Consider the following 15,607-nt stretch of genomic DNA (forward strand, 5'->3'; position numbering starts at 1 on the left):
ACACTCTGGCCAGTTCTATTTCGCTACTTGAACACACCGTCCTCTCCCACCCCAACTCTTATACATTAGAACTGGATGGGAAAAAAAGATGTAATACAATATTAACGAATCAAATCAAAATGCTGCTAAAATATTAACAGTCAGACACGCCTGTCACGGCGTTAAAGGAGCCTCAGATTCGTGTCGATGTCATTGGACTCCGAGAAAGGCTGTTTTTTTTGTGGAGAGGGGCTGGAGAATTGACAGCCTAACTTGATTTACACATAATATGGGGTCAGGTTTCATCCCAAAGAGGTTTGATCGTTATTAGCATATAAATGGAATATTTATGATCGAATGGGCGGAATATATATTTTTTTAATCCAATTTCGTTCTCTCTCCCCAAGGACCAGTAATTTTCATCATTTTGTAAAGATATCGTTGACGAAAAATCCAAAGAAAAGGCCCTCTTCAGACAAGCTGCTGCAGGTAAGATGATCAGCAATGGGATTGTAGTGACGTCATTGTGTAGATCAAGGGATTTGGTTGCCGCAGTGACAACCCATAGAGCATTGTTTGTAAGTAACCCGTTCAAATGTTCAAGGTCAAGATTTAGTGAAATAGTGTGAATATTTGGAACTAGAGCCCTCTTTGCATTTGTTATATGTAGACTGGTTAAACGGGCAATATGAAGTTTAAACAGTAACACAGCAGTCACTGTTTTTGTACACAGCTGAGGGATGGTGCTGGAGAAATGTAACCACTCAAATGTATAGAAAGAGCTAACGGGTGCAAGGACTTCATGATTCATGATACTATGTATACTATATTTTGGGTTCTGATGGGGTACGACAGTTGAGCTAAGCTCATGAGGCAGTTAAAATATCCCTCAAGAATCAATGGGTAAAAATGATTTAAAAGCCTGAAAAGGGATGTTGCAATCGCAGAAAGGGCTGCAGTTTTTACATAGCAACTCTTATTTACTAGTAGCCTGAGGTTTGTGTTCTCAGAACTTTATTACTCAAATAAACATGGACAGAGGAAGCCTTCTAACTCTTACAATCTCAAACGTTTAAAAAAAATATATGTCTTAGAAATCTTGTTTATCAAATCATTTGAAGATCTACTGCACTTATAGTGCCTTTTGCACATTACTCTTTAGCCTTTTAATAATCTGTTGCACTAGCATGTGATAAAAACAGGATAATATCTTATGTCATGCTTGTCTGAGGCAAATGGCACCGTATTCCCTATATAATGCACTACTTGACCAGGGCCCACATTTGGGACGCAGCCGTAAATGTTTTGTGTCTGTCTAGTGTTTGTATATCAGTTCATATCAGATGCACCACTTTAGCCCTGAATCGAATTGTCCTGAGGGATGGATAAAGTTGTATCTTATCTCATCTTAGATAACATTTTCCCCATGCCAAGCCAACTCCTATTTTATTCAACTGCTGTTTGGCTCAAGAGGGAACAACCACGGCAGGAAATGTATTTATAATTTTTTAAATAATTGAGTGCTATGATTAATTTGATAATATAGGTACAAAAAAAAAGGAGTTTTATTCGATTGCATTTCTCATAATGCAATCTTTCTGACACATGGATTTTCTTGACTGAATCTGGCTTTTCTGTTCCATAGTCTCCTACAGTTAGTACCAGTCCCAGATCTGTTTGTATAGTCTTACCAACTGCTATGGTCATTGCCCCACCAATAACCATAGGATTTGTCAAGGCAGCACAAACAGATCCGAGACCAGGCTTTCCTACAGTATGAACTCAGCTTCATTGTTGTCCCCTGATGTTTCCCCAGCATCCCTTTGTCTCGCAACCCCTGAGTCGAACGCTGGCCATCGAGCTCTTGGACAAGGCCAGCAACCCGGACCACTCCTCCTACGACGACCACTTAGATGACGAGCCCGAGGAGCCTGAGGAGGTACAGTGGAGCTGCAGACACTCAATCAGAACCAGTAACCTTTGCCTCTAGCGAGGGGGCTAGTCTGTTTCTGCTATCTTGCCAACTCCTTGCGTCAATCCAAACATTTGGCATGACTATTCCATAAGGAGTTGGCAAGATAGCAGAAACAGATTGGCACCTAGGCTAGGTTGCCTCGGAGGTTGCCATTTTAAAATGGTGACATCGATTCTCACAGCGGAATAGTAATAATTTAGATTAGTGTTTTCTTACCTGTATGGTTACCGGTTTTGATTGATCAAGGCCCTAAATCATTTTAATTGACTGTAGTGGACAATAATTGGTTATAGAGCATCTACTGTACTTTGTCATACAGAACATTTTGTCACTGTAGGTTTTAGGGGTCAATTTAGTCTGTGTATAATGCACAGCAAGAGCTTGACGAGAGTGCTTTTGCTATTCATAGCCACGGTATTCACACTCAGCAGTACTTTCTGTCGTTGCCAATATTATACTAGAATAAACTGACTGAACATTCTGTCCTGTTCATTGGCACACTTAAATGCATATTTGTTAGACAAATTACAGAATGTATAATATTATACAGCATCTATATATTTTTGTTTTAATTTTGAAGATGTACTAGCCTTAGCATAAGTGTTAATTAGCCTCTTATCTTCTTGCAATTAAAAAAAAAAAATCTAATGTACACGTCACTAATTCCAAAACCTTGCACTGTCCCTTTAACTGGCAGCAGTCACTTTGTCCAAGGTCCATAATACCTGTCTGTAGGTGTTGACTCTGTGCCTTAAAGGAATTCTTTAGGCCGTCTCACCCCCTGCCCTGTCCTCAACTGCTCCGGGGTAAAGTTTCCCCCGGGTACAGATCTATGATCCCTTCCCCCAATCCTAACCTTATCCATTAGTGGGGGAAATGCAAACCTGACCTGAAGATCAGCATCTAAGGGCAATTTCACTCTACTCCTCCTCATCTCCTCTCATCAGTTGGGCTGAGTGTATCTGCCTCTCTCCTTCGCCCTTAGTCGAAATACAAGAGGGTCGTTTGGCTCATACTGGGGTGTGTTTCAACCTGTTGACCCCTCCCTTTCTCTGCAACTCCTACGTATTGCCGTTGGCAGAGAGGTACCGTGTGTGTGTGTGTGGAGGCATTGTGGGCTTGTGTTTGCCTGCTCTGGTAAATTAGATTGTGTGGACACAGATATAGATGTTTTGTGCATGAGAAGTGTGTTTGGGTGTTACTTCAGAAATGGACATGTGCTGAAATGGTTTGACGTGGAGAATGGTGTGATACCATTGGGTCCTTGCTGAAGCTAAAATGTATGCTAAACCTTTTGAGTACTTAGTCCCACTTTACAGTGGGTGACCATAATACATATTTACATCAGGTAGTGTAATTACAGTGTAGATACTGTAGCTCTACATGTAAATACATGTAAATACAAAAGGTATCGGAGACACTTATTGTAAATTGGAACCAAATGCTATTTGTAGACCCGTTGGTGGAGCATGGCGCTTGCAACGCCAGGGTTGTGGGTTCAATTCCCACGGGGGACCACAAGAAAAAGTATGAAAAATGTATGCACTCACTACTGGAGAAGAGCATCTGCTAAATTAATCAAATATAAAATACAGACAAGAATGATCCTATAATATATGCTGGTGAAGGTCCTTCAACCGCCCTTCGTTTCCGACGGTTTGGCTAAATGCTTTTAGTCTCTTCTTCAAAACAACCACGCAGTGAAGGATGTCATTCAACTGTCATTTTGTGCCCTGGAACTGTCAGTTCCACTGTGAGCCCTTCACATAAAGTAAAGTGCATGTCCTCTGATGCACGAGGGAGGACACACTGCTAAATAAATAACAGTGGAAGCCATCCTGGGACTACCTTGGCTGCCGCCAAGTGTCACCCTAGTCCCTACGTAGTGCACTGCCGTCAAAATTAGTGCACTATATAGAAAAAATTAGTGCACTATATAGGAAATGGGGAGCCATTTGGGATGCACACTTATTGATTTTCCCCACAGGGCTTAGCGACCCCCCCCCCCCACCCAGAAGGGCCATTTTCATTACGCATGTGTCATCAAAGTGCGACATTCAGTGGTGTTATTTTTACACCAGCCTTTTTAATCAGGGAAACATGGAAGGTTGCCAGGAATATGTGACTCACCCCGAGTGTCCCAAATGGAACCCTATTCCCTATATGGTGCACTACTTTACATAAGTATTCAGTCCCTTTGATATGAGACTCGAAATTGAGCTCAGGTGCATCCTGTTTCCATTGATCATCCGTGAGGTGACCGTGTGTTGAGGCACAGATATGGGGAGGGGTACCAAAACATTTCTGCAGCATTGAAGGTCCAAAAGAACACAGTGTCCTCCATCATACCTAAATAGAAGAAGTTTGTCAAAATTGCTTAAGCTCAGTAGATTTGGTTAGGAATCATTGATGGACAGGAATATTTCAACCGTATCTCTGATTTTCAAGCAAATTTAATGCAGCATTAAACCAGTCAGGATCACTCCACTTATTGGAAAGCCATTCTGGTGTGTCTTTGGCATAACAATGTGTGTAATTGCCTCGCTGAAAAATATAACTCTCTAGGTTTTCAGAAGACAGGCTGGTTTTCCTTGAACTTTTTACCAAGGCTTTGCTCCTTTCATATTTCTTTTGATCCTGACAAATTCCCCAGTCCCTGCCGATGGCCAGCATTCCCATTTCATAAAGCTGCCACACAATACTTGAAAATACACTTTACAGGGTTTTTGTGACGTTTTCATAAACGGTACTGTAGGTGGAATGTATGTCAGAATGCCTGCATCCAAAAATACTGCATTTTTGACTAATGTATTACTAGCCTGGTCCCTGAACAGTTTGGGCTGGCAATGACCATAAAAGTTGGCAATACAGCACAAACAGATCTGGGACCAGGCTAGTTAGTGTTTTACTGTTTCCCTCACTCCACTTTATCTGTTTTGACAGCCCCCTGTATCTGTGCCGCATCGGATTCGCTCCGGGAACACACGAGAAGGGAAGACACTCTCCGAGATCAACTGTGAGTGTCTTCAGTAGCATTTGTCTTAATCCCTCTGGTATAAGACTGTTATGAGAGTGACATTAGCATGCCATAGTATGTCGTAAGCAGTCATGACTAGGGCTGTTGCGGTGACCGTATTACCGCCACACCGGCGGTCACGAGTCATGAAGGCAGTCAAATTCCACATGACCCTTTTAGTCATGGTAATTAGGCTTCTCCAAGCTCTGATGCTGCTGATGGTCATTAGTAGTTTACCAAACTTGCTAACTGCCTGGTACTCAGCATTCTATTGTCCTTCTAATCGCTCTGACATCAATGCTAATGTATTCGAAAATCTAATCAAACACTTCATGAGAGGCCATGAGCTAATGTTGCGCAACATTTCAATAGGCTATGCAATTGCGCGAGAAAACAGTAATGGCCTCTATTAAAAATAGGAGGGTCAGCTTGGCTAGGCCTACTGTATTTATTTCTCAACTTTCCTAATATTAAGCACATTGCTTATATTTACAACAGGACTACCTAGCTGGCATGAAAATAAACCACAGGGAAACGCATCCTCCATTCGCTATTTAAGTGCATAGGTTACATGTATTTTTTTCCCGCTGCCCCTGTTTCGAGACCGGTGCATGATAATGGTCCATTCTAAATAAAAACACATTTCACACATATATTATTTAGTATATGTAAAGACAATATTAAATCAAGAATAGCCTAGCCCATAGGCCTGTATGTCTTAGTAAGGTTTGTTTCACAACTAAAGTGGCCAAATAACATTAATGCGCTTTACAAGGGGTATAGAGCCTAACTGGCATACATAAGTAGCGCGTGAGTTTCAAGTTTTGGGGAAGATCATTTAACACCATAAAAATTCACCTTTTTAATGCATAATTGCATTTGCGGTCACTTTTGAGAATGTTTTTTCCCGCTAATGGAACATTTACACTTATAGCCTACTACCATGTGTGCATTGCAGCACTTATAATGGGAAGAAATAGCCTAATAGTTTATCAGCATTTTAAGTTAAACGTTCTGATCTGTTGCGTCAGCCACATTGTATAAAAAAAATTTTGGGGGATGCAAGTGGTTGTATTAATTTGGGATCTATCGCATCCCACAACTGTCCCAGACTATGTTTGGAATATTTATTTCTCGTACAGAATAGAATAGGTTGAACTTTGTACTATGGGGGATAGTAGATTGACATAGGCTAGTGCTGTCGCTGTTCGTTAGGTCTACTCATATTGTTGACTGACGGAAAGTAAATAGACGGGTCTTCCAATGTCTTCAATATGCACCTCGGAATTGGATAAGGACCACCCAAGTGCTGAAGCGCTTAGCACGTAAAAATCTCCTGTCCTCCGTTGCCAACACTCACTACCGAGTTCCAAACTGCCTCTGGAAGCAATGTCAGCACAATAACGGGAGCTTCAGGAAATGGGTTTCCATGGCTGAGCAGCCGCACACATGCCTAAGATTACCATGCTCAATGCCAAGCATCGGTTGGAGTGGTGTAAAGCTCACCGCCATTGGACTCTGGAGCAGTGGAAACACGTTCTCTGGAGTAATGAATCACAGTCCAAAGGACAAATCAAGGTTTGGAGATGCCAGGAGAACGCTACCTGCCTCAATGCATAGTGCCAACTGTAAAGTTTGGTGGAGGAGGAATAATGTTCTGGGGCTGTTTTTAATGGTTTGGGCTAAGCCTCTTATTTCCAGTGAAGGGAAATCTTAGCACTACAGCATACAATAATATTCTGCACAATTCTATTCTTACAACTTTGTGGCAGCAGTTTGGGGAAGGCCCTTCCCTTTTCTTGCATGACAATGCTCCCGTGAAGCGAGGTCCATACAGAAATGGCATGTCAAAAAAGGTTGCAAGTTTATAGTGGGAGGCGGGATCAGATCAGCACAGTATTGTCCAATGAGGTTGTGGGGTGAGCCCAACATGCACATCCCCACATGTACGGATGTTGGACACAATGTTCGGGGAACCGTTTTGGCTCGTGAGCGCTTCTTTCAAAACTACTGGCTGAAATTATACCAATCCTTTATAACGCATCTTTACAACTGCCTCAAGTGAGTAGCCACAATCTACTAAGGTCACTGTGACTGGTTAGGACATCTATAATGTCATGTTTATAACAATGTAACAAAAGCTTTTCAGATTTCTTCCTAATCGGTCCTTCTCATGACCTTGTGGTTAAATATGGAAACCCCCCCCCCACACTCCCTCCTTATCTCTCCAGCTCTCATTTTTGTCACTCAGAGTGGCAGAGACATCACTTCCCAAGAGACTTGAATATTCGCTCTGCATCTGCAAAAGGCATATGGGGAACTGCTTACTGTTCATTCAGGGACTCTATATGTGAGGGTCTAAATCTTTGCCATTAAGTTTTGACTCCGTGCCCACGGGGATTATGGGGGAAAGTGCCTGCACTAGTAGGAAAATGCTCATAAGCGATTTTTAGCGATATGTTGTGCTTATGTTACTGTTCGACTCATGCGTTTTTGATAATTTTTTCTTTGCCAGGCCACTGGGACTATATTTCGAAATGTGTTGTGTGTTCATTTCTTAGTACTGCAGTTTGTTTAATTCTGTGTAATTTTTTTTTAACCCTGATAGTTGATCAAGTCAAGTTTGATCCCCCGCTTAGGAAGGAGACTGAACCTCATCACGAACCAGCAGTGAGTGACTCTCCTAACACACACACACACACACACACACACACACGCTTGCCCATCAACATTTCACACTTTTTGACCAACCAAATCACGCTTTGCAACAATAACAACTGTTTAAATTCAGAACCTCACAATTTCCATGGCTTCTGCTATTACTATTGCACTACTATTATCCCTTAACTGTGCATTGTATTTCGGATGAGGCAAACTATAGAATTATATGTTATATAGACTATATTAACTGTATGGGATGGCAGAGGCCTCATACAAAGCTATATTGGAAACCCAGAATGTGTGCTCCAAAGGTAGGCAGTGCACTATATATGGAATAGGGAGTCATTTGGGACACACCCACAGTCAACAGATAGGAGTTGTAGTTTGTGTGTTGACTTCAAAAATACCGAAGGGGTGAGACACTCTCGCGTTGTTGAATACATTTTGGAACCCTTCCAACAATGAAATATCTAACCTAGTCTAAACAGTGTTTGAATGTGTGTGTGAATCAACACAGTTATATAGTCTGTACACAGTGCCTTCCCATCCTCCAGTCTTGAAGTATTCTCATCTTTTATGCTTTTTTTCTTATAACCCCCCTTCACACACACACACGCACACACACACACACACACTTGGGCGACTTAGCAAAATATTATATTTTTCTTTATTATTCTAAATATATTTGTATATTTTTGCAAGGAGTGTTTTTTTTTTATTATAATTTTTTTTTATCCCCCCCAAAAATCGTAGGCTTGTAATACCACGCTCTTTCTCTCTCTCTCAACTTCTGTCTTTGGTGTGCTTCTGTTGGAGGGGAAGGTCGGCCACTTATTTTAGAAGCGCAAGTCCATGAAAGATAATTTTCTGAAGGCCCCACTTGCATGGTATCCTTTTGGTCCCCTGGCCAGCCTTTTGAGTCTCTCACCCCTTAAGTGTGTTTTATTTGTGTATACATTTCTAAACCCAACCATCATCCCACCTCTTCGGAGAACAACTTAAACACTACAACATTTTTTTTATACTGTGTGTGTGATTTTTATATTTTTGTAAATACCAGATGACTGTGAATAATCTATATTTTCTTGGTCTGTCTACTAAACAGCCCGACTCTGACGATTTTTTGGACTGTGTGGAAGAACAATACTACACTGCAAGATCTAACATGGTACTTTTGTTCTTATTTTTGCCCACATTTGACCTCCGTTTTGTGTTGTCTCATCCTCATCGCAGTTCATATGTTGTCAGTTCACGTTTGGACGCTTTTCACTCTGAAGCCCGCTGTCTTGCTCCTTTCGTTGGCATCCCATAACACTTTCACTTGTTGTTGCATGTGAAGACATAACCCATGCGACATGTACTCTCTTTTGTAACACATAGTTTGCAGCCTATAGTTCCTTTTGGTTATTAAAGCATCATGCATCACTGCACATTTATTGATGCCCTGTATACCTTACAGTATGATCAATTTGTATTCCTACCTGGTTTTGACGTGGATGATGAAATAACACAGTAATATCAGCATGAAAAATCACCAAACAGGTTAAAATGATGAAATATATCGCATCTAACTCGTCCCCTAGCCTATTTTGTAGTAAGTAGAATTTTTTTTAGCATACGCTTTTTGTTTACAGGGGCACAAAAGGGCTTTATTTTTAGGCCTTGTCACAATGCGACACGTCTCTTTTTCAAAGAGAGAAAGAGGTTTATAGAGAGGGGAATGGTTATCAAAGTGCAACGCCCTCTCAATGATGGCAGACTCAGACGAGGGAGGACAGGGAGCTGGAGAGATGAGAGAGGAAGAGGGGTTGGGATGGAGATAAAGGGCTGGAGATGTTGAGAAAGAGAGAGGTTTAGAGAAGGAGCGAGGTATGAGGTTTTATTTTACCTTTATTTAACTAGGCAAGTCAGTTAAGAACTAATTCTTATTTTCAATGACGACCTAGGAACAGTGGGTTAACTGCCTGTTCAGGGGCAGAACGGCAGAACGACAGATTTGTACCTTGTCAGCTCGGGGATATGTAACCTTTCGGTTACAGGTCCAACGCTCTAACCACTAGGCTACCCTGCCGCCCCAGGTTTAGAGAGAGAGAGAGTGAGGTTTAGAGAGAGAGTGAGGTTTAGAGAGAGAGTGAGGTTTAGAGAGAGAGAGTGAGGTTTAGAGAGAGAGAGTGAGGTTTAGAGAGAGAGAGTGAGGTTTAGAGAGAGAGAGTGAGGTTTAGAGAGAGAGAGAGTGAGGTTTAGAGAGAGAGAGTGAGGTTTAGAGAGAGAGAGAGAGAGAGGTTTAGAGAGAGAGAGAGAGAGGTTTAGAGAGATTTAGAGAGAGGTTTAGAGAGATTTAGAGAGATTTAGAGAGCGAGAGAGGTTTAGAGAGCGAGAGAGGTTTAGAGAGCGAGAGAGGTTTAGAGAGCGAGTGAGGTTTAGAGAGCGAGTGAGGTTTAGAGAGAGAGTGAGGTTTAGAGAGCGAGAGAGCGAGTGAGGTTTAGAGAGAGAGAGAGCGAGGTTTAGAGAGAGAGAGAGAGAGAGAGCGAGGTTTAGAGAGAGAGAGAGAGGTTTAGAGAGAGAGAGTGAGGTTTAGAGAGAGAGAGAGGTTTAGAGAGATTTAGAGAGAGGTTTAGAGAGATTTAGAGAGAGGTTTAGAGAGCGAGAGAGGTTTAGAGAGCGAGAGAGGTTTAGAGAGCGAGTGAGGTTTAGAGAGCGAGTGAGGTTTAGAGAGCGAGTGAGGTTTAGAGAGAGAGTGAGGTTTAGAGAGCGAGAGAGAGAGTGAGGTTTAGAGAGCGAGAGAGAGAGTGCGGTTTAGAGAGAGAGAGAGCGAGCGAGGTTTAGAGAGAGAGAGAGCGAGGTTTAGAGAGAGAGTGAGCGAGGTTTAGAGAGAGAGAGAGCGAGGTTTAGAGAGAGAGAGAGCGAGGTTTAGAGAGTAGAGCGAGGTTTAGAGAGAGCGCGCAAGGTTCAGAGAGAGCGAGGGATGTTGAGGTTAAGAGAACGCTTGAGAGGTTGAGAGATGTTGAGAGAAGAAGGGATAGAGAGAGCGGTTGAGAGAAGGAGGTTGATAGAGAAAAGTGTCATTGTTTGTCCCATCGGGTATCCGCTTAGCCTCACAACCTCCCCACAACCTCTGCACGAATGTGTTGTGAAATGGTAGGGTTTATTGTTTATTGTCAAGCGTTTCCCATTAGGCCATACAGCAGCAATGTGCCCTAGAAATATAATATTGTAATATGGAATTTAGCCAATGCTTTTATCTAATCTAAAGATACAATTATGCACACATCTTACGCATATATTTAGTTGTAGATATATATTGCCATTATTCACTATGTCATCATGTAGACACTAAAGATGGTAGCTGAACAGTTTCTTAACTGCACCCTCTGAGATTCTGTGTACATTGGGTTCAAGGCTGACACCTGGTTTGTCCCAAACGACCCCCTATTCCCTATAGGTCACTACTTTTACTACTCAATATAGGGGATAGGGGGCCATTTGGGACGCAGAACCCGGCATCTCTGTGACTGAGAGACTGTTATTATAGGGGAAGGAATGGAAGAAAAGTAACAGGGACGGTTATCAAAGCGCATCGCCCTCACAATGATGGCAGACTCAGACGAGGGGGAGGACGGAGAGATGAGAGGCGAGGGATGGAGGAGGGCAGAGAGGTGACAGAGTCACTGAGCTGCAAAGCCTGAGATCTTCTGTCAACTCTCCTTCCTTCCCTCCCTCTCTCTTTCTCTCTATAGCTTCCTTCCCTCTCTCTCTCTCTCCTCTCTCTCTCCCCCTGCTTCCCTCTCTCCCCCTCCCTCTCTGAAAAATCCCTCCCTCAGCAGAACGCAGAGCGGTGAATAACGACATTTCGTCTGATAATCTAGGGGTGAAAAAAATCGATGCGGTTTTGCATGACTGAGAGTTCCGCTCCAAAGGCAGAAGGTGGTAAATCTGATTAAGACAGATGTGTCATCCACACAGTTTATCCAGTCTTTACTGTGGAGATAGAGTTTAAGCTCAGAGAAAATAGTTTAAAAAGGCCTTTGCCATTAATTTACCCCTCCTACTCTATAGAATTTTAAGATTTGTTTGGTTTATATACAGTATCTGCCATTAAATGAAGTGTCAACCAACATGTATTTTGTTGACGTTCAAACAAACCGCTCATCCACCAATCAGCATCTTCTTTGCTTGTGTGTATCCATTACGTGCTTAACCAAATCAATTGTTATTATTAAGAGGTATGATGTATTTGCATGCGTGAATGAATGACTGCCATAGAGCATGCCAATGAATAGAAGTTCACCAACTGAATAAATCGAAAAGCAATCACCTTGCATTTCGACTAGAATTACAGTACACATAGCACCTTCGCACAACAAAAGCTCAATGTCACCTATCACTCAAAAGAGATGGAGCTTTAACGTGTCATGATTTCATTTCGGTCCAACCGTATTCATTTATTTCTCATTTCTAATACACATCATCATGCAGTTATAATGACTTTCTGACTCGTGAGGAATGGAGCATGCAAAGTGAAATGAAATAAGGCTTCTGTCTTGTGTAACGGTCTTCATTTCTCCTAGGACTTGCAGATGGATTACGAAGAGGGATCTCCCAGAAGTTCCTTTTTGGGAGGGCATAAGTAAGTGAGACTGCATGCATGGAGGTTTCGAAAAGTGCAGTGAAATGCTAATGCAAAACTCTAAACCCAACAATGTAAGCATTTTTGCTACACCCGCAATAACATCTGCCTAACGTGTATACGACCAATAAAATGTTATTTTTGATTTGATTTGCAGTCATCAATTTCAATGTGGTGGTAAAGGTCGAACAAAAACACTAAATAAAAATAAGAACGTAAGTAAGCTACTGTATATACAGGGTCAGTTCCAATACCATATTTACAATTTGTAGGGATACATGAGTGATAGAGGTAGATACAGTGCCGTGAAAAATGATTTGCCTCCTTTCTGATTTTCTCTATTTTTACATATTTAATACTGAATATTATCAGATCTTCAACCAAAACCTAATATTAGATAAAGGGAACCTAAGTGAACAAATAACACAACAATTACATACTTATTTCATTTATTTCATAAACAAAGTTATGCAACACCCAATGTTCCTGTGTGAAAAAGTAATTGCCCCCTTACACTCAATAACTGGTTGTTCCACCTTTAGCTGCAATGACTCCGACCTAACGCTTCCTGTAGTTGTTGATCAGTCTCTCTCGTCGCTGTGGAGGAGTTGTGGCCCACTCTTGTATGCAGAACTGCTGTAACTCAGCAACACTTGTGGGTTTTCAAGCATGAACGGCTCATTTCAAGTCCTGCCACATCATTTCATTTGGGATTGGTCTGGACTTTGACTAGGCCATTCTTAAACTTCAAATGTGTTGCTTTTTAGACATTTTCATGTAGATTTGATTGGGGGTTTGGGATCATTGTCTTTATTTAACTAGGCAATTCAGTTAAGAACAAATTATTATTTATAATGACGGCCTACCTCTTCAGGTGGACAAAATGACGCCGGAGAAGATGGCCGCCATTTTACGGTCTCCTAACCAATTGTGCTATTATGTTCTTTTTTTCGCAATATTTGTAAATTATTTTGTACGTAATGTTTCTGCAACCGTATCTTATGGAAGAAAAGAGCTTCTGGATATCAGGACAACGATCACTCACCTCACTCACCTGCCCAGTGACACGAGCCTACCAGACGAGCTAAATCGCTTCTATGCTCGCTTCGAGGCAAGCAACACTGAGGCATGCATGAGAGCATCAGCTGTTCCGGACAACTGTGTGATCACACTCCGTAGCCGACATGAGTAAGACCTTTAAACAGGTCAACATACACAAGGCTGCGGGGCCAGACGGATTACCAGGACCTGTGCTCCGGGCATGTGCTGACCAACTGGCAGGTGTCTTCACTGACATTTTCAACATGTCCCTGATTGAGTCTGTAATACCAACATGCTTCAAGCAGACCACCATAGTCCCTGTGCCCAAGAATACAAAGGCAACCTGCCTAAATGACTACAGACCCGTAGCACTCACGTCCGTAGCCATGAAGTGCTTTGAAAGGCTGGTAATGGCTCACATCAACACCATTATCCCAGAAACCCTAGACCCACTCCAATTTGCATACTGCCCAAACAAATCCACAGATGATGCAATCTGTATTGCACTCCACACTGCTCTTTCCCACCTGGACAAAAGGAACACCTATGTGAGAATGCTGTTCATTGACTACAGCTCAGCGTTCAACACCATAGTACCCTCAAAGCTCATCACCAAGCTCAGGAACCTGGGACTAAACACCTCCCTGCAGAGGGATCCTGGACTTCCTGACAGGCTGCCCCCAGGTGGTGAGGGTAGGTAGCAACACATCTGCCACGCTGATCCTCAACACTGGAGCTCCCTAGGGGTGCGTGCTCAGTCCCCTCCTGTACTCCCTGTTCACCCACGACTGCATGGCCAGGCACGACTCCAACACCATCATTAAGTTTGCTGACGACACAACAGTGGTAGGCCTGATCACTGACAACGACGAGACAGCCTATAGGGAGGAGGTCAGAGACCTGGCCGGGTGGTGCCTGAATAACAACCTATCCCTCAACATAACCAAGACTAAGGAGATGATTGTGGACTACAGGAAAAGGAGCACCGAGCTCTCATTGACGGGGCTGTAGTGGAGTAGGTTGAGAGCTTCAAATTCCTTGGTGTCCACATCAACAACAAACTAGATTGGTCCAAACACACCAAGACAGTCGTGATGAGGGCACGACAAAGCCTTTTCCCCCTCAGGAAACTAAAAAGATTTGGCATGGGTCCTGAGATCCTCAAAAGGTTCTACAGCTGCAACATCGAGAGCATCCTGACCGGTTGCATCACTGCCTGGTACGGCAATTGCTCGGCCTCCGACCGCAAAGCACTTCAGAGGGTAGTGCGTACGGACCAGTACATCACTGGGGCAAAGCTGCCTGCCATCCAGGACCTCTACACCAGTCGGTGTCAGAGGAAGGCCCTAAAAATTGTCAAAGACCACAGCCCCCCCAGTCATAGACTGTTCTCTCTACTACCGCATGGCAAGCGGTACCAGAGTGTCAAGTCTAGGACAAAAAGGCTTCTCAACAGTTTTTACCCACAAGCCATAAGACTCATGAACAGGTAACCAAATTGATAACCGGACTATTTGCATTGTGTGCCACCCCCCAACCCCTCTTTTACGCTGCTGCTACTCTCTGTTTATCTTATATGCATAGTTACTTTAACTATACATTCATGTACATACTACCTACATTTTCCCGACCAACCAGTGCTCCCGCACATTGGCTAATCTGCATTGTGTCCCACCACCTGCCAACCCCTCTTTTTTTGCTTCTGATACTCTCTGTTCATCATACAGTGCCTTGCGAAAGTATTCGGCCCCCTTGAACTTTGCGACCTTTTGCCACATTTCAGGCTTCAAACATAAAGATATAAAACTGTATTTTTTTGTGAAGAATCAACAACAAGTGGGACACAATCATGAAGTGGAACGACATTTATTGGATATTTCAAACTTTTTTAACAAATCAAAAACTGAAAAATTGGGCGTGCAAAATTATTCAGCCCCTTTACTTTCAGTGCAGCAAACTCTCTCCAGAAGTTCAGTGAGGATCTCTGAATGTTGACCTAAATGACTAATGATGATAAATACAATCCACCTGTGTGTAATCAAGTCTCCGTATAAATGCACCTGCACTGTGATAGTCTCAGAGGTCCGTTAAAAGCGCAGAGAGCATCATGAAGAACAAGGAACACACCAGGCAGGTCCGAGATACTGTTGTGAAGAAGTTTAAAGCCGGATTTGGATACAAAAAGATTTCCCAAGCTTTAAACATCCCAAGGAGCACTGTGCAAGCGATAATATTGAAATGGAAGGAGTATCAGACCACTGCAAATCTACCAAGACCTGGCCGTCCCTCTAAACTTTCAGCTCATACA

At 42.6% G+C, this 15,607-nt stretch overlaps 1 protein-coding gene across 2 annotated transcripts in view; it reads left to right on the forward strand.

Annotated features, from left to right (window-relative positions):
• map4k3a (mitogen-activated protein kinase kinase kinase kinase 3a) overlaps positions 1 to 15,607 on the forward strand; it is an 84,821-nt gene that overhangs the window by 49,158 nt on the left and 20,056 nt on the right. Inside the window, exons 11-16 of one of the 2 annotated variants that reach the window (XM_036949774.1) lie at positions 387 to 468; positions 1,796 to 1,918; positions 4,898 to 4,970; positions 7,579 to 7,640; positions 8,737 to 8,799; positions 12,200 to 12,258. In XM_036949774.1, coding sequence (XP_036805669.1) covers positions 387 to 468; positions 1,796 to 1,918; positions 4,898 to 4,970; positions 7,579 to 7,640; positions 8,737 to 8,799; positions 12,200 to 12,258 — 462 coding nt within the window. The remainder of the gene's footprint in view (positions 1 to 386; positions 469 to 1,795; positions 1,919 to 4,897; positions 4,971 to 7,578; positions 7,641 to 8,736; positions 8,800 to 12,199; positions 12,259 to 15,607) is intronic. The other variant, XM_036949775.1, reaches the window with a different exon arrangement.

The sequence above is a fragment of the Oncorhynchus mykiss genome, chromosome 17 (genome assembly GCF_013265735.2).
Source record: "Oncorhynchus mykiss isolate Arlee chromosome 17, USDA_OmykA_1.1, whole genome shotgun sequence".
NCBI classification, from domain to species: Eukaryota; Metazoa; Chordata; class Actinopteri; order Salmoniformes; family Salmonidae; genus Oncorhynchus; species Oncorhynchus mykiss.